The sequence below is a fragment of the Lissotriton vulgaris genome, chromosome 3_1, assembly GCF_964263255.1.
Source record: "Lissotriton vulgaris chromosome 3_1, aLisVul1.2, whole genome shotgun sequence".
NCBI classification, from domain to species: Eukaryota; Metazoa; Chordata; class Amphibia; order Caudata; family Salamandridae; genus Lissotriton; species Lissotriton vulgaris.
The window spans coordinates 643,773,024-643,792,375 of NC_141689.1; the positions used below are offsets into that span (position 1 = coordinate 643,773,024).

The 19,352-nt window shown below is 45.1% G+C and overlaps 1 protein-coding gene across 28 annotated transcripts in view; it reads left to right on the top strand.

Moving 5' to 3' along the window:
* Nucleotides 1–19,352, top strand: part of CAST (calpastatin) — a 641,814-nt gene that overhangs the window by 505,777 nt on the left and 116,685 nt on the right. For 25 of the 28 annotated variants that reach the window (XR_015309292.1, XR_015309294.1, XR_015309295.1 and 22 more), the window contains one exon: nt 18,150–18,233. The exons of the other annotated variants lie outside the window; for them this stretch is intronic. Coding sequence is in view for 21 of the 25 variants with exons in the window: in XM_086960931.1 (XP_086817057.1) it covers nt 18,150–18,233 (84 nt within the window). In the remaining 4 variants the exon portion in view is untranslated. The remainder of the gene's footprint in view (nt 1–18,149; nt 18,234–19,352) is intronic. 28 annotated transcript variants of the gene reach the window in all.

Here is a 19,352-nt window from a genome sequence, read left to right on the forward strand (position 1 = left end):
GTGATAGCTCGCAAGTGGTCAGACTATCCACGTTTTGCTATTCTAAGGTCTATTTATCCTGTGGTGTTCCCCAGGGCTTGTCTCTGTTCCCGCCTCTTTCCAACCTATACATTTGTCCACTGGTTTACTCCCTGAATCAAAGGAAGGCCAAGGTTTAGAACTATGCAAACAACTTACAACTGATTTTCACCATTGATTATACCTCGGACTGTTTTACTACCTTTCAACACGCAATGTTGTTTATTCATGAATGGATGAATGCCAATCAACTCAACTCCAATAAGACTGAGTTTGTTATCATCAAACATAAGTTGGACTTATGGAAGCCCTCACTTTGGCCTGCAACCATGGGCTCTACCCCTTTGCCCAATAAAGCTTTGGTGAGCCTTGGAGTCCTGACCAATGATGATTTGACCATGAAACCTCAACTTGGGGCTATGTCTTCCTCATGTGTTTTTTAACTTAGGAAAATACGAATGATAAGTCAATTTCTTTCCTATGAGGCTCTCACACAAGTAGTGATTGCACTTGTCCTTACTTGGCTGGACTAGGCCAACTCTCTCTACTTGGGTCTTCCTAAGTGCTTATTTCATAGACTTCAAATGTAGCAGAACCAAGCTGCTAGACTGTTGCCTCATCAACCTTGCAACTGTCACAGTACCCCCTCACTTAGAAACTTGCTGTGTCTGCCTGTAGAACAGCGTTCCACCTTCAAGGCAGGGTGCCCCATTTCTTTTTTTTTTTATTCTTTTTTTTTATTCTTTTCATTATTAGCGTTGCCGAAAGTTTCAGGTGAATTACAGTCATATTTTAACACATTATTACACATTCCCATATCAGTAATACAAACACTATGTTCACATTCTCATTTAGAGTCTACAATAAATTCCCTTGTATAGAACATGTAACTATCTTTAATGTTCCTCCTCCAAACTGTCCTAATTTCGTTCTGGCGGCGGTTCACAAATATCTCCCCTGAACTTATTTCTTGCCCCCCACACCTTGCTCCATTTCTGGGGGCAGCCCCAATTAATAAACACTGTCCTCTCAGCCACCATAGCCATGTCCATGTCCTTGCACCATGCGGCCAGAGACTGCACCTCCACCGTCCCCCGCATTTGCGCTATATTGCGTTTAGCAACCAATATCCCCAGCTTCGCCCAGTTCTGCGCCGCATGAGTAAGGCCATTCTGCTCCCACATATTTAATAAGTACCTCTTTGGTTCCGGTACCAACAACACCCCTTCAGTCTGCGATATTGTTCTCATTATTTTCTTCCAGTAGTCCGCGATTTTCGGACAACGCCATATGGTATGGTAAAAGGTACCTTCCTCCCCACAACTTCTGAGGCAATATGGATGTGATGTTTTTCCCATCTGAAGGACCGGGTTTTAGAACCCAGCGGCGTCAGGGAAAACGCCTGATGCCTTCGAGTTCCCCTGCCTTGGCAAACAGAGACACGGGACACTTCTCGATGACGTCAAAGACCAAAGTTTATTGGCTGCAACCAGGAACAGAGGTCTACGAAGCACAACACGGGTGGTTCGCTAGAGACTGCACAAATTCAATGAGCGGAGCATGGTCTTTTATGCCAAAAATCAAGCCTCAGGCAACATTCCAAATTAGCATTGGGTTCATACAAACTGACCAATAGAAACATGACATTTTAAAAGTAGCGTATGACGACAATCCCACTTTTCCGTTGTCCAGCCCACCAGAAATGACCAAGCACATTCCATTATCCTGTTCAGTCAGGCCGGACAAACCCATCATAAAACCCTCAACCCAAATCAGTGATAATGTCGTAAAGGAAGGAGCAGAAACAGATTGTAAGCAAGATAGAAAGATGGGTGCAGTGTACTGTAAACTTTTGACATGTCCTGCTCTTTGATCTTTATCTGACCAGCTGCTTAGCAAGGAACTGGCTCAACGAGGTCAGCCTCGGGCAAGGGAGTCAGTTCGGCCAGGTCATTCAGAAGTCAGCTAAGGTGTACGTTCGGCCGCAGTCATCGGCCTATGTGAGGGCAACCACACAAAATGGCTGCCGTACACAAAATGGAACCCGAAGGTTCAAACGAAATCCCTGAATACGTAGTGTTCTCATTGATCGATTAATGCGAAAACACTCGTACATACAGCACTCGTGATTAGCGGTCTGCTGACACCAAAATCGTCTATTTCCGATGACCTTTATTGAACAGGTTCGGAACCCCGAACCACGGACCCTCAAACTACGGAACCACACATCTTGCATAGGGTATGTCTAGTGTAGTAGGTGCGATGTAGGATTTTAAGCTGCACTAGTCTGAGTCACGAGGGTATGCCCACCTCTCGTGGCGAGGCCAGCGCCTCCTGCCATTCTGTGTCATCAAGGTCGCCCAAGTCACGGGTCCATTTGTCCCTGAGTGGTGTTGTGGGGTCCAGAAGGTTATTAACTAACTTTCGGGTAGTGAATGATGTAGCCCACTTTTGCATGCAGTCTGTAGCCTGTCCTCCCAAGGGGTAAGCCTCGGGTTCCTCGGTGCCATGTTATGGTCGTGGTCAATGCGTGTTTGATCTGCATGAAGTGAAAAATTTCAGAGGGTGACAGTTCGTATTGTTGCTGAAGACGTGCGAATGTGGCTACTTCCCCCCTAGACCACATGTCTCCCACCGTGGATATGTCTATGGTGTCCCATTGCTCAAAGCCCTTGCTAGTCCTGAGTCGTCCCAACCGCTTAGTGTCCCAAAAAGGAGTAAGTTGGGTTAGAATCCCTTCCCAGCCCATCTTTGCCTGTGCTGCGTGCCATATTGTGACAGTGTGTTTTGTGGGCCCTATTAACGCAGAGGTGTACTCTTATTGTAAAGTGCAGAGAGCATATTTCCGGGTCCCAATAGAAACCTGTCCGCTCTGTATGCGGGGTCTACTTAGGGGGCTTGTATCCACTGGTTGATTACCTTTAATTGCGCCGCCCAGTAATACAATTGTATATTTGGGAGTGCTATCCCACCATCGTACCACCCATGGGTCAACTTATTCTGCGCTTTATGTGCCAGTTTGTTACCCCATAACAGGTTGGATACTTGGTCTGTTATCTTTTTGAAATAACCTAGGGGTACAGGGAACGGCGTGTTCTCTAGCGCATATAGATACCGGGGGAGCGCCATCATTTTGAAAAGTGCTGCTTTTCTCAACAGTGTCAGCGGTAACGATTCCCAGTGTGTTGCATCTCTCCTTAGATGCTCCAATGGGGGCATCAGATTTCTTGAGAAAAAGTTATCTGAGTTGGCTGTAATGTATATACCTAGATATTTAAACGTGCTGTCTGTGATCTGGAGCGAGCAGTTGACAGGGAGTTGCGGTGGGGGCCAGTTTGGACCAGTTTATGGTGTACCCCGATGCCCTTCCGAAAATCTCGCAGATATTGAGGAGAACCAGTACGGAGCGCCTGGGGAAGGATAAATATAACAATACATCATCCACGTATAGGGAGATGCGGTCTTCCCACCAATCTGTCCACCTAAGACCCCGTATCATTGGTTCCAATCTCATCCACACTGCCAGCGGCTCCAGCACCGGGGCAAAGAGCAGTGGTGACAAGGGATAACTCTGGCATGTTCCCCTCGCAAGTGGAAAATCATCGGAAATGTGCCCATTGGCTGTAACGTGCGCAACTGGTTTAGTGTACAGGAGGCAAATCCAAGCGCAGAACTTGGGGCTAAAGCCCAAATGATGAAGCACTGCGAATAGGAAGGGCCACTCAACCATATCGAACACCATTCCAAGGGGAGCACAACAGTTGGCTCTTTAAGATATGGAATTCGGGCCATCACCCCATGTAGGCGTCTCAGGTTCAGTGCCGTATTTCGGCCCAGCATAAACCCAAACTGGTCCGGGTGTATTAGGGTCGTAAGATGCGATATTAGTCTAATCGCCAATAATTTTGCAAGGATTTTGGCCTCCGCATTGATCAGCGATATCGGGCGATACGAGGTACATTCTGCAGCAGGCTTTCCCGGTTTAGGAATCGCCACTATGGTAGCTAATCGCTGATCAAGCGGTAGTTCACCTACCTCCAGGCTGTTGGGGTACATACATAGTAGGTGTGGGGCAATAGTCCCCGCCGTCTACTTGTATAGCTCAATAGGAATACCATTAGGTCCTACCGCTTTGCCAGATTGCAATGACCAGATCGCGACTTGTAGTTCTTCCACTGTGGGGTCAGCCTCAAGCACGAGGGCCGCCTCCGGAGTGAGCCTAGGCATTGCTATGTCTTTAATATAAGTCAACGCATCCTCCATTCGCATCGTGGAGGATGAGGCATATACTCTTTGAAAATGCTGTGCAAGTGTGCGGACTATCGTCTGTGAGTCCGACTTCGTCTGTCCTTCCTCCGTCTGAATCTGTGCTATCCCCGTATTACCCCGGTCCCTCTTGTTGAGCCATGCCAGAATCTTTCCTGCCTTGTCTCTGGTTTCATATATTTTGTTTAGTGGCCATGACCTTTGACTTGGTAGCCTCTCTATGGTATTCTCTGTTCTGTTGCTGCCTAATACCCAGTGTCTGGGAAGTAGCTGGTGTGGGGTTAGTAGAGTGGTGTGTCTCAGCCCCGTGCAGCTCCAGTTCAAAAGTCAAGTAATTCCCGCTGCTTCTCCCGCTTGTGCCCTGCAATATAAACTATGGCCTGCCCTCTAATGACAGCTTTATAGGCATCCTACAAGGTAGTCGGCGAGCTGACCGACATATCGTTTTCTTTGAAGTAGTGTTTCGTCGCCGTAACAACCACTTTTTTGATCTTTAGGACCTGTAAATAGCCGGGGTAAATACGCCTCTGAGTCTTGTGGTGCTATGAATAAGTTAATAGTACCGGGGAGTGGTCGGAGATGTCCCTAGGTCTGATTTCTATACCATCAATGTTCCTAAGACTATCCGCTGAGGCCAGGAAGCAGTCTATTCTAGATAGGCTGTTACGTACCCCTGAGTGGAAGGTGTTGTGCTGTGTCATGGGGTGGCGCTGTCTCCACACACCAGTAAGCCTGTGTGCCCCCAGGAATCTTTGAAGGCGAGACACGCCAGGCACGTGCACCCTTACAGGGTATCTATCCAGATTACCATCTATAGTCTCATTGAAGTCCCCTCCTATCAGGAGTTCCCCTTCTGGAAGGTCAAGTACGAATTTTCTAAGGGCTGGGAGCACTATCGCACGTAGTGCAGGAGGAATGTATACAGATACTATATTGACAGACCGTCCCTCCCACTGACCCAGTATGGCCGCAAATCGGCCTTGATCATCTGTTTTTGTTTTATGCACTATTAATGGGGATTGTTTTTTCACCAGGATGCCAACTCCTCTGTAACCAGAAGACAATTCTGAGTGCTCTCACTATCATTTTATACCCCCCACCTGTCCATTGCTTTACATGCAGTACCAGTGAGGTGCGTTTCCTGCAGCAGGGCTACCGTCGGGACGCATCACTTCATATTTTGTAGAACCAGGCCCCACTTTACGTGAGCAAGGACAGGTGGGTCACTTGTGTCGTAGGGTATGAGTCGGGATCAGCTGGGGTTTGTGTTGCCATGTCTAGTAAAATACCTGGGAGCATATATAAAGATTTATTTACGCACTGTATACTTCGGCCAATGTGTGAGAATGCTGCAATCCTGAAATCACCGCTAAGAACAAAAACCAATAACTCACTAAATCATGTAAACTGTTCCATCCCCCTAACCCCCCTCCTTGCCAGACGGACTCAAAACTACCTGCCTCCCCAACTTTGCAGAGCGCTCAATCCCAAACCCCGAAAAAGTACTTGCGTGTGGGAGGTGAGAGGTCCAAGGACGGTCGTAGTCCTTCCCCACCCCAAAAGACAACTTTTGCATAGATTATGATTCAAATCTTCGTGCAGGTAAGTCCGTCTGTGCATCCCCGCACATCGCCCAGTTGCAGAGTCCAACGTTCTCGCTAAGTCTCACTCCTCGGTCTCACTCTGGTGCAGGTGTTCTTCCTCTTGCTCCTGGCCACGGTCCCCGGGGTCCCCAGTCATCCCGCGACGTCTTCTGGTTTCTCTCCAACCGTTTGGGTCCTCCCACCCGACGCCATCCCTCGATCCAGTCGTGTGCCTCTTCTGGTTTGTCGAAAAACCATGTTTTCCTATCTGCCACTACACACAGTGCCGCTGGGAATAGCATCGAGTATGGCAGTTCCCTGGCTCTCAATTTTTTCTTGAATTCCATGAAACTCCTATGGCACTTGGAAACCGCCGCTGTATAGTCGGGGAAGAATGACACAACTGAATTCTGGATATGTAGCAGCAGAGCCACCCTTGCTGTTTGCAATATAGCGTCTCTATTAAGATGCAGGACAGTACAGGTCTAGGGGGGGCCCCGGGTTTGGGCTTACCCCCGGCACCCTGTGGGCCCTCTCAACTGAGAAAAAGGTTGATAGCCCCCTGGGTTGGAGTCTAGATTTTATGAGGTCATTGGCTGGGCTCCCTTCGCTTTTGGGAATTCCCGTAATTCTGACATTGTTGCGCTGGGAAAGCCCTTCTTGGTCGTCCAGCTTTGCTGCCATGAGTTTGTTCTCTGCCTCCAGGTGATTTACCGTTTGTATCGGAGCCTTAGTATCTTTCGTCGGAGATTTCGTCACTTGCTCAACTTCTGTGACCCGGGCCTTCATTTTTTAAAAGTCCGCTCGTAGGAAGGAGACATCCGCTGATATCGATCCCACCATCGATTGTACACTGGTGAGGGCGGTCATTATGTCTTCCAGTGTTACCTTGTATGTACCTTCCTTTCCAGGGGTCTTGTCCGCAGGCCCTTACGTTCAGGCAGCGGAGGGAAGTCCTTTCTGTAGGCGAATATGTCCAGTTTGGACAGGTACGTCGTGCGTGGGCCCCTGCCCCCCATCCTTGCCCAGATGACTCCGCGCTATCGGTACTGGCCACCGCCTGCCGCGAGACCGACTGCCTCGCACGGCCTGTCTGTTTTCCCACTGCGCCACTGGATGCTGGTACTAGGTCTGTAACGCGGCACCCCTGTATCGTGCACTTCACGGTTTTCCCTTCCCTGTTTACGGGGGCCGCCCGCCGTTGATTCTTTGTGTGCCTTTTCCTGCAGCTCCCCCTAGTAGTATAGAGTCTGCGAGCTCCGCCTCTGCCAGTGCGTGTATTTGGGCCCCACTGTCGCTAGGGCTCGCAAGTCTCCTTATGCACCTTGAGGGCGCCTGCCTGCCAGATGGTGGGGGGCTGTACCAGACACCCCTCAGGCCAATGAACTGCCTGCCTGAACTCCGCTGCCAGCCAGGTATTACCGCAGTATCGGGCGTCTTCTGCCCCTGGTCACAATCCTTGCTTACTGCAATTGAGGACCCGGCTTCAGTTGCGTGAGCAGGCCACACACCTTCCTCATGCACCGCGGGGCCTCTGATGTGTCTGACCGGGTCCAAAGCGGTTCCACCGTTCTCCGTGGGCCGCCCCCACCGCGCCGCAGGTGATAGATCCGCCCATGGCGCTGGGTCACTTCTGCCCCTGTCATCCGTGGCGCACGTTAGGCGGCGTCGCAGCTCTGGAGGTCACCGAGATCAGAAACCAAGGGGAGGAGGAGCGGCACACACTACCCCGGCGCACCAGCGGGCTAAAGTAGGGACAAGCCTCCGCAGGCAGCACAGCCTCCAGGGACCCCTTGCTGCCGTGTCCCGCAATGGTCTCCACACTTCAGCCCCGCCGGTAGGCGCACCTTCAAATCGACTACCCGGCTGCAGCAGAGCCGCCAGGCCGCTCCAGTCTTCGCTCCGTGCCTGCACTACCGCGCAACTGATTGGTACCGGAGTCGGGTCCCCAGACTCCTCCTGCATTCCAACAGCAGTGTCAATCTTTAGGGTAAAATCGGTGACCGGATTATGTGGCGGATTAACGGGGGAGTCTACGGTGCCCTCTGAGCTCTCCTAAGCAGCAGCCATCTTGCTCGGCTTCAAGCCACGCCTCCCAGGGTGCCCCATTTTAAAGTCACTCCAGACAGGCAGCCCTGAATTTGTTTCTGCCCATATTCAAAGACATACTCCCAGGCGCAATTTGAGGTGATCATATGCCAATCTTCTCACTATCCCTTTCTTTAAAAGTAAGAACACTGGTGGCTCCAGGATTGCGGTACTGGCTCCCTACATTTGGAATGCTCTCCCCTCAGAAATCAGGTTGACTTCCTGCTGCACTGCATTTAGAAAGCTCCTAAAGACTTGGTTCTTTACGATGGCATATGAGTAACTGCTTGTTGCAAGCTATGACCCAGTTACCTCAGCGCCATGAAACCAGGTGAATGTGCACTTTAGAAGTTGTTTTAACGTAACATTTTTAGCATGCTTTTGAAAAAAGACAGTTTTTCAAGGACTTCCTAAACCTGCCAAAGAAGGAATAGTGCCCCACCTGGTGAATTTGTATCAACTTAGGTTCTTCTTAGCAGAACTTTGCTAATCACCTCCTAGTAAAAATCTGTAGACTTGTAGGTAGAGATGGAAGGGGTCCCTCTGACCATCACAGTAAGCAGTATAGTCAACTGATTGTTTCTAATGACAGTTACGCTCCTGTTTGGAGTTGAGCCCTACTATTTTCTGGCTATTACAGATATGATTTGTTGTGTCAATTTGTAGTATGCCCCATGTGTTCATTTAGCTTGTTGCATTGGGAAACTCACTTGGATTAATACTCCCATAACTGTGCTAGAAAAAGGATAACCACTAGCTTTGCTGCTAAATCTGCGAGTATTTAAACAATCATTAACCTTATAATTTTAGAAATCCAAATTTTCCTTAGAATGTGGTTTTGTTATTTGGCAACAAACATTCAAATTACTTATAGTGACAGATGCCAACCACATAAGGCCACAGCGAGTGCCTTGTCGCAGCCTTTATATTGGTCAGCATAGAGGAAATGTCTGTAGAGAATTGATATGTGTCAGTGCTTACTTGCTTTATGCTCTATCAAGCTGGACATTGTGGTAGAGCATGCTGCCTGCTGTACCTATTGTACTTACTGGGCCATATTTAGCTCAGATGATTTTGACAAAGACTAGGCAATTGCTGGCTCTCGACGGGTGGATTATTGTATAGAAATTGAGTACATCTGTGGCAGAGGTGGCTTACAAAAAGTTATGCATGGATGGTTTACTGTTTATAAGGACAGCAAATGCCAAGGGTAAACTGATTACGAACTAGGGACTGTGTACATAAAAGTAAGCCAGGCTAGGAGTATTTCAGATGGAACAAGGCATCCTGGTATGATATCAAATTATATTTCCTTTATTTGTAATAGTTGGTTTCATTTGGTCTCCCTTACCTCTAAATAAACTAGAGGAACACACTCTCCCCACCCCAAACCCGTTTGCCTCCATCCAATGCCTAAACTACTACTAAGTTGATTATTGTCAGTGAGCTGGGTACAATACTAGAAAATAGTGTGGGGTAGCAAAAGAAATTAACAGCCTGTCTTGACCTGTGTTGACTTCTTTCTTTGTGACAAGATCATTACATGCGTATTTGGCAACAGTCTGGCACACTCACTGACAAATCCTGAGTCTAGAGAAACCAAGGGCCTGATCTAAAGTTTTCACAAATGTGTTTGAGGCTGTCGCCAATGCAATTTACTCCTGAGCAATGGACAGAGAAATAACATCGCCTAGAAACTCTGTCACATCGAGCTCCCTTGGAAGTGCTTGATCTCTCCATACTTGATACATCTCTGGAGTTCTGTACGATACTATAGACAATCCTTCACCATACTTTGGATATATTCTTCCATATCACTTTCTTGTGGATGAGCAAGGTGGTCTATGTTGATCTTCTGCAACTGGCTCAAAGAGATTTTTTAAATAGATCATTAACCTGAATTTTGGTTCTATAGTGACCCTTGGTAAATGTTTACCATAACTATATCACTGCCTTTACCAGCATAGGATATTTTCATATTTTCCTTTGAACCCTACATTCTCTAACTTGCCTAAGATTTCCTCTATCACATGATTGTGTCTCGTCATTGCCATAGGCATCCTGAAAGAATGATTTCAGTTGGATACTTCTAATTACAAATTTTGCACCTTTGATATATCCCCAGTCTGGATCCAGAGAATTTACAACAGTACTCTGGCTTGCTAGAACTTGGCACTGTATGGCTCCACAGTGACTCCGTATTGCCCCAAAAGTGACAGAGCAGAGCCGCACATAAGCACCAACCATGAGCACTGATGTCACTTCCTTTCTTTCCTTGCCCTTCTATGTGGATTCAGAGCTCCACTTCTTGTTATTCTTCTGATGATTTCCAATTTCTTTCACAGTGTGCCAGGTAACGATCTACCTACTGAAAACAGAATTCAAGCTGTCCCTAGCCGGCACAAAACAAATGTCAGTCATGGAGCCGCACAAGGTCTGCCTCTGGTGCTCTGTGAACAACTCTAAACTATGCAATAAGTGTGCCCTCATGCTGTCTAGGGCTACCCGAAACGAGAAGATGAAACTCTGTCGCTGAGCACATCAAGAGGTCAAAGCACAGGGGACGGTCATGCTCCAAGTTGCGAATGCCGATCGCAGTCCTATTCTGTGGGCCATTCCAGTGAAAAGTCAACTTCCTGCTTGAAGTCTTTCAGTAAGCAAAAGAAACGTCCAAATGTAAGCATAAAAAGTTGAAGCAGAACTCATCCCACCACTGAAAGCTAGGTGAAAAGGCACAAGGGTGTCAACATTAAAAGGACAGTCATCTTCACAGTCCTCAGAATCTGAACAGGTTCCACAGCTGATCCCAGTGCGCCTCCAGTTCCCTGGGTCATTGGTGGTGCTGCAGCAGATAGGAGCCATTAAAAAGGCATTTCTGCCGATTGTCAGTGCACTTTTGGCTCCCTCTGGCACACCATGGGCCTTAAGGAGCTGTAGGGGTCTCCAGTCAGGCTACCTCCGGCTGGTCCTTCTTAACAATGTCTGGCCCAGAAACTCCGGTACAAACCGCTACACCAGCACCTAGGCTCACGTGGATTCCTTCATTCCTGGCATCAGCACTGACTGAAAGAATATATGGTTCCAATGCCATTCTCAGACCCTGTCATTATCTGGCCTCAACCAATGTTAACGCACTACCTGTTGTAATTCGCCCTTATTCTGATCTGAGATGTTGGTCTCAATGCAATTACCAGCAGAAGATTCATGCATTCACTGGCATTAACTCTGACCCAGTCCAAGAGGCGCCATATGTCCCTCAGTGCAGTGATGATGTGGAAGAGAACGGATTGCTTCTCTCTCACCTTACTGATGGCGCACTACATCTGGACTTACGAAACTCCAGTGCACGAGAAATATCTCTTGAAACAGAGCTATATTCATCATACAGGATGGCTACTGAGGAAATATTTCATTTGAAGTGGTGGTTCGAAGGGCAGCTGTGACGGGAAACTACCGTTACAACGCAACTATTACAACGCACACCGTTACAACGCACACCATTACAAAGCAGGATCTGTTACAACGCATGGATTTACAACGCATGACATTACATAGCAGATGTTATTACAACGCATGCCATTACAACCTAAGTATAGGTAAGTAATTTATTTTATTTTACCTTTTTTTTAATTACTAAAATATTTAAAATAAATAAAATAATTTAATTAAAGTCATTTTATATATATAGTTTGGATTTTGGGGTACAGGGGTATTTTTAGGTTTTAGGGCTGGGTTTGGGTTTTGGGGTACAGGGGTATTTTTAGGTTTTAGGGCTGGGTTTGGGTTTTGGGGTACAGGTGTATTTTTAGGTTTTAGGGTTTGGGTTTTGGGGTTCAGGGGTATTTTTAGGTTTTAGGGCTGGGTTTTGGGTTTTGGGGTACAGGGGTATTTTTAGCTTTTAGGGCTCGGTTTGGGGTACAGGGGTATTTTTAGGTATTAGGGCTGGGTTTGGGTTTTGGGGTACAGGGGTATTTTTAGGTTTTAGGGCTGGGTTTGGGTTTTGGGGTACAGGGGTATTTTTAGGTTTTAGGGCTGGGTTTGGGTTTTGGGGTACAGGGGTATTTTTAGGTTTTAGGGTTGGGTTTTGGGGATCCAGGGTATTTTTAGGTTTAAGTGCTGGGTTTGGGTTTTGGGGTACAGGGGTATTTTTAGTTTTTAGGGCTGGGTTTGGGTTTTGGGGTACAGGGGTATTTTTAGATTTTAGGGCTGGGTTTGGGTATTGGGGTACAGGGGTATTTTTAGGTTTTGGGGTTGAGTTTGGGTTTTGGGGTTCAGGGGTATTTTTAGGTTTTAGGGCTGGGTTTGGGTTTTGGGGTACAGGGGTATTTTTAGGTTTTAGGGCTGGGTTTGGGGTACAGGGGTATTTTTAGGTTTTAGGGCTGGGTTTGGGTTTTGGGGTACAGGGGTATTTTTAGGTTTTAGGGCTGGGTTTGGGTTTTGGGGTACAGGGGTATTTTTAGGTTTTAGGACTGGGTTTGGGGTACAGGGGTATTTTTAGGTTTTAGGGCTGGTTTGGGTTTTGGGGTAACGGGGTATTTTTAGGTTTTAGGGCTGGGTTTGGGTTTTGGGGTACAGGGGTATTTTTAGGTTTAAAGGTTGGGGTTTTGGGGTTCAGGGGTATTTTTAGGTTTTAGGGCTGGTTTTGGGGTACAGGGGTATTTTAGGTTTTAGGGCTGGGTTTGGGTTTTGGGGTACAGGGGTATTTTTAGGTTTGGGGGTTCAGGGGTGTTTTTAGGTTTTAGGGCTGGGTTTGGGTTTTGGGATTCAGGGGTATTTTTAGGTTTTAGGGCTGGGTTTGGGTTTTGGGGTACAGGGGTATTTTTAGGTTTTAGGGCTGGGTTTGGGTTTTGGGGTACAGGGGTATTTTTAGTTTTTAGGTTTGGGTTTTGAGGTACAGGGGTATTTTTAGGTTTTAGGGCTGGGTTTGGGTTTTGGGGTACAGGGATATTTTTAGGGTTCAGTTTTTAAATAAATTTAAAATAATTATAAATATTATTTTGATTAATTTTATTTTTTAATTATAGTTCTTTAATAATAATAGTTCTTTTTTAAATAAACTCTTTTTTAAAATATATATATAAGTACAAATTAATTATTTAAAAATAATTTAATTTATTTAATTAATTAAATTTCATTAAATTACATTTTTAAATAAAATAATATACTTACCTATACTTACGTTGTAATGGCATGCGTTGTAATGGCATCTGCTATGTAATGTCTTGCGTTGTAAAGCCATGCGTTGTAACAGATCCTGCGTTGTAAAAATTGCGTTGTAACGGTGTGCGTTGTAAAAGTTTGCGTTGTAACGTCATACATCCGCTGTAGAGCTAAAATAAAATGTGCTGACTGAAATCCTTCAACTAGGATCTTCTTCATCCGATTCACTGCTATCATTTATTGACACCCTCATCAGTTGATCCAAAGCTTAATGACATACACTCACCACCGGTGATCCAGACTTTCTTCAGAGAGTCCAGCATTGGAGATCTTGGTCAACAAAACATTCAACCTGTACGGTCAACCCAGGTTACTTTCTGGCCAGCCCCCATACAGAGAATCAAAAAGACATGATGCCTTTGAAAAGTTGAGTTTCTCTTCAGCTAGTTTAGCACTAGGATCTATCAATGCAGTTTGCTTACTACACCAGTGCTCACTTGACTTGTGGGAAATAGGCACAATATTTTGCCAACTCTCCCAGAGGATCTCATTGACTCATTAGCCAAGACTATTTATGATAACCCAGATGCTGCAAGGTACTTAATTGTGTTGGCAGAGCTGTTATGGCAATACCCTTTGGCTCCAGGCTATTCAGGGAGAAGGCTGATTCGGCCTTCTCAAAAGACAATCAGGCAAGTGAAACAATTTGCTAACCAGCTCCATGGGGCTATCTTGTACACAACGTCAACCCTCTTAGCCTGTGGCACAGAGGCTGACCCACTTATTTGGAGGTCATGGGGGTAGCAATGGCAGTATTCCTGTTTCTCGGGGAGGGGGGTGTAGCTTTCCTCCAACTAATCCTCCCCTGCTGTCCCAGCTTCCAAGCCACTCATGCCAGTTGTTAGGGGGCACAATCCAACATTTATTCCACACTGCATATCCATCATATCTTACAAATTGTCCAAAAGGACAAATCTCCTTCCAAGCCTCCCCTTACCCTCACACCAAATCACATTTCAGATGAACACTCTGGAATCTTGATGTGGCATGTCTCTGTTGCCCTACAAAGATAAGATACAGTTGAGTGGGTACTGGAGTCAGATCTAAGGATTGGATGTTATTCCTGTCATTTCTTCATCCTAAATAGTGATGGAGGCTTCAGGCCTATTCTATACCTTTGCCCATTGAATGAACAAATGCAAGATGCTCTGCAGTGGGACCTCCAATCCTAATAGACCCAGCATCAGGCTTGCCTCTCCTAATCCATCCAAATCTTGAATAAGACAACGCTGGCTGTGCAGTGGTTGCTGGTGGATGCCAGTTTGATCTGCTGCAGGACACTTTTCACCATTCAGGGTTTATAGTTTAGATGAATTGCTGCTCAGTTGGGGAGGTCATATGGAAGAAATGGAGATCAGAAGCATCTGGTCTCCAGCTGAGCACCAGCTCCATAAGAACCTGCTGGAGCTTTGGGCGATCCATCTGCTCCTGAAAGCTTTCCGTCAATCAATCATGGATAGGATGCTGCTGGGCATCACTGACAACATGGAGCAACAATTAGACTGGAATGGAGGTGGCTTAACCAGCAGAACATCTTCCTGGTTGCCAATCACCTATTGGGGTCCCTGATTGCAAAAGCTGACAATCTAAGCAGGCATCAATCGGTGGACCATGAATGGCATCTCAGTCCCAAGGTGTGGTAGGATGTTGCTGATCAATGGAGTATTCTCTGGATAGATCTATTTGCCACAATCGAGAACACACACTGTCAACAAATTCTGTACATTGGAGTTTCTCCCAAGGCGCTCACCAGATCATGTATTTTGGCTGGAATAGTAGGACGGGCTCCAGTACACCTTTTCTCAACTACCTCTCCTGTCTCAGATTCTGAGGCAGATCAAGTGAGACCCGGCCCAAGCCTTTCTCTTCGCCCAGTACTGGGCCAGGACAGTGTGGGACCTAATGCTCCTCAGCCTGAGCATTTTGTCTTCTGATCAGGCTTCCACTTTGGGAGGGCTTTGTATCTCAGCAACCGGGCAGGGTCCTTCATCTGAGTCTCTACAACTTACACCTCCATGCATGGAGATTAGGCTGTAGCACCTAAAATTTTTTGACTTGCTGACTGAGGTGTTGAAGGTTATCCTTGCAACCAGAACCCTTCCATGAAGTCTATATATGTGGAGTGTTAGAACATGTTTGTCACTCGATGTAGTGCCGCAAACACAAACCACTTACAAGCTAAACTGTCTGATGTCCTTTTGTTTGTTCTTTCCATAGCCCAGCAAGGTCGTAAAAGGTAATTAGTTGGCCATTTCATCCTTCTCCTGTTTACCTGACCAACCATTGGTTTTAAATCACCGGTTGTAGTGCATTTTGTAAAAGGATTGATGCACATGATTTCTGCTGAGCTGTTTGTGGTGCTTCAGTGGGACAGTAATCTCTTCTTGACATTTTGTATGTGCTCTCATTTTGAGCAGTTGCGTAGCTGCTCTTGACACTGAAAACTGCCTTCCTTATTGCCATCACTTTAGCACACCATGTTACTGAACTGCAGGCACTTATGGTACAGTTGCCCTGCACCACCATTTTTCTCCGGGTCCAGTCTGGTGCGCAGGGATAAGATTCTAGAGGTGAATAATCTGTGGTTACAGATATAAACATCCTAAATCAGGATACAAAAGTATTATTGTGACATCAAATATAGTTCAATTAAACTAAATACCTCACCTTCACTGAGAGCAGGTAACGTCTAATTTATCTGAATATAAACACCTCTATTCTTCCTGCCACCATTACATAGAATATGTAACAGGTCATGTATCTCAGACAAAGTTTACTGATTGGCCCATTTACACCTATTCATATTTTTTATTTCAAACAGGCAGGCAAACACTTCTATCCTTCCTATCAACTATAAACTTATGTTTTTCCTTTTCTATGGATACATGTGTAAGCATTATAGGCTTCCCCTGTTTGAAGAATTTTTATGTGAAAAGACCATGAGCACACATTCCCAGCCTGGAACCACCCTAGGAAACCTGTCATGTCTAGTATCATCGTCCGTGTTGACCTTTCAACTACCGAGTTGAATTATCCTTCTCTCAGTTTGACCTCTATCTAGTGGGGACAGAAATTATGTCTATACGGTCAACTAAGAGGTAGTTTTAAACCATTTGTTTCACCGCACTGCCCTCTGCACCACAAATCCACATCTTTATATTCACATAGTACCACCACCATATATACCATCCTACAAAGTGCTCTTCTACAACCAGTGGAGCGATATCTCAGTTGTATGTATTGCCAGCAGTGCATTAACAGTTTTTGGGCACAAATGATTGATCCCCTATCTGATGAAGGGCCCAAAAACCTTTGGGTGATTAGCCTTCCTTTGCAAGCACAGAACACCTCCTGTCTCTGACATTCCATTCTCATTAACATTGAAGAGTAACAGGACCTTATGTTTGTCACTTTTTTCTTTACTGTATAGTTGCTAACAAACTCTACTGACATCCACAAACCTCCTGCTCCTGCTATAGATACCTTTCGACCACCATGTTCCACCCTCAACATTCCCACCGTGCTTACACACAAACATTTCACAGCTCATCATTGTACTGGCATAGGTCACCCCTAAGACATGCAGACATTCTGTCAATGTGTAAAGCTATGGTTGATAATACACAGTCACCAATGCTTGTATCGGCATTCTAGAACACCAAATAAATCCAGACCGCCTTCTTCAAGTCCTCCGCTCTTACAAGGCACCAAGTGTAAACTGGTGTTCTCACAGGTCCACGGAAGAGGAGGGATTTTAATCTTTTTTCTGTCACTATAAAAGACATCAATGTTTCACCTTTAGATCCTACATCCTTTAATAGTTTGCACCAATGGTGTTTCTTCCGAACATTGGACTCGCAAGCAGTTCTCATCCATAGGCATTCTAAGCCAACATGGCTTATTTTATTACTTCTTCCAGTGTGTCTTCTCATTCTGATAAAAGATTTTAAAGACCACATGACAGGCCCTGAATTTTACTGTGCTTGCAACCTTCCTTCTTTTTCAGCATAGATGCACCTTCCTCAACACAGATGTGAGAGATCCATAGTTGGCTACTGGAACAGGGCCAGGCCGCACAGCTCTTGATCGTGTAATAGGCGCCTGCCTCAAAGTTCCGACTCCTCCACAAGTAGTAAATATTTGTATTGTAAGGAATCTATGGTTAACCAGTTGAAATGAGCAATTACCAGTCCTAAGAGTGAGGAAGTAGTGAAGGGAGTTTACTTGCAAGGTAGCTGTCCTTTGGAAAGATTCTCACCAGGACTGTAAAAAGACACATACGAACGGACACATTATAAAACATTACGAGGGTTTAATTACATCCCCAGGATATGATATGCCTGTGCTTACAGTGAAGTGACAAGCCTGACTTTTTATGGAGACTGGCTCAGAGAGCCTTGGTTTAGCTGGTTTAGAGTGAAGTGCGAATATCATTGCCAAGAGAAGGAGAGATGCACTCATGTTAAAGTGAAATGAAGCTCAGTAATGGTGTTTGCCTTTAGCAGTTGATGTGTTTATTTTGAAATCAATACATGCCCTATTTATCCACCAAATGCCTATATAATTACAAAATTACAGATAAACTGAGGCCTATGGAAATTCAAATTTTTCTTTTTCTGGGCATGTGCTAAGACGAATGTTGGACTCCTTATACTGCTATGCAATCATCACCAGCTGTTCTTAGAATCTTGTCTGATCCTGAGCTCAGGTTTGGAATAGTCTTTTGTGCTCCAATAGTGTTATTTACTGATCGTCAAAAGAAATTTTCACAGTAAACAAAGTGGTTGCTATTTGTCTTGCCTTAATCGACTGCATTCAGAGCAGTGATTTGGACTTGAAGGGTCTGTGTGTTTCCCCAGTGCCTACATATCTTTGAGTTTCCAAGCTTTTGACTAACCTCATTTGTAAATCAGTCATATCACTACTTAAAGTTCAATTATTTGATATGTTCTGTCGTTTATCCATCAAATACAGGAAAAAACTGGAAAGGAACACATAGACAAGCTTGGAGAAAGGGAAGACACAATCCCCCCGGAATACCGGTTCGAAGAATTAAAAGTGAGGACTTTTTACTTCTTTCTTTAACTTTTCTTTTTAGTATTTAGCACTGGTGTTTTTCTGTCTGTTTTCCACGCCTTTACACATGTGTGCTTCTACCCATTTACAAATCATTACCACCATCTCTTTTCTTAGTGTTGGGTTGGTTAGAGACATATGTTTGGTCCGGCCGTCACCAGAGATCCATGCTGACCCTTAAAATATGGTAAACAATTAAAAGTAGGGTAGTACTTATTTTGAACTGCTGTTTCATAAAGCATTGCTATTCAAGCCAGATTAAAAATGTAATCTATAGTTTGATCTTATGCTACATACCTTTCACTGCTGAGCAAGAGCTTAGTATGTTTAAATCTATGTTCGCAACATTGATAAACTGCATAACAACAACGGTGGTGCTAGAAACATTGCCTGGTTCAAAATTAAAAAAAATAAACCTTGCTTCCATATTTTCAGAAAATGGGGTCTCACACTGTGTAACTATATCTGGGCCACCAAGGACTAGTACAATATGTTCTTGCTTGTAATTACTAATTATAGTGAGTCCTGATTATCCCTTCTTAAAGGTTTGGCTTCTCAGGTTCAAATCCTCCTTCGGGGGAGCCACCTTCACCTGCTGAAACGAAGATTAGGAGGTCCCTTTCAGCAGCATATGCACTCCATTACCTACTCCATCAAGAATTAGTTATTAAAACTGACAATCTGACACAAAGTTGGAAAAAGGCGCCTACAAAGATTCTGGTCTGGTAGGTTTACTTCAAGTAATGCCAGACCAATAACCAGTAGTGTGCAAGTCACTTCAGCTTTGTGCAGCCTTTCCAGCCTATATTCTTAAAAATTTCTTCCGATCTGTATGGAGTTTATACCTCTGCCTGGGGCTATTATAATTGGTGAGGTGCGTCTTTTTATGTTCTCTGATTAGTACTGCTCTGCTTTTTGTAGAGGTCAAGTGCATAAACAGCAAAGAATGTTAAATTAATCATTATTAACTCATCATATTTTTATTAGTACCAACTATACATGTAATTATATGTTCTACTTTAAAATATGAATGTATACCACATTTTCATGCAGACACAAATGTAACTGTCCACATCCACTGTCTGCTTTATCTATATAAAT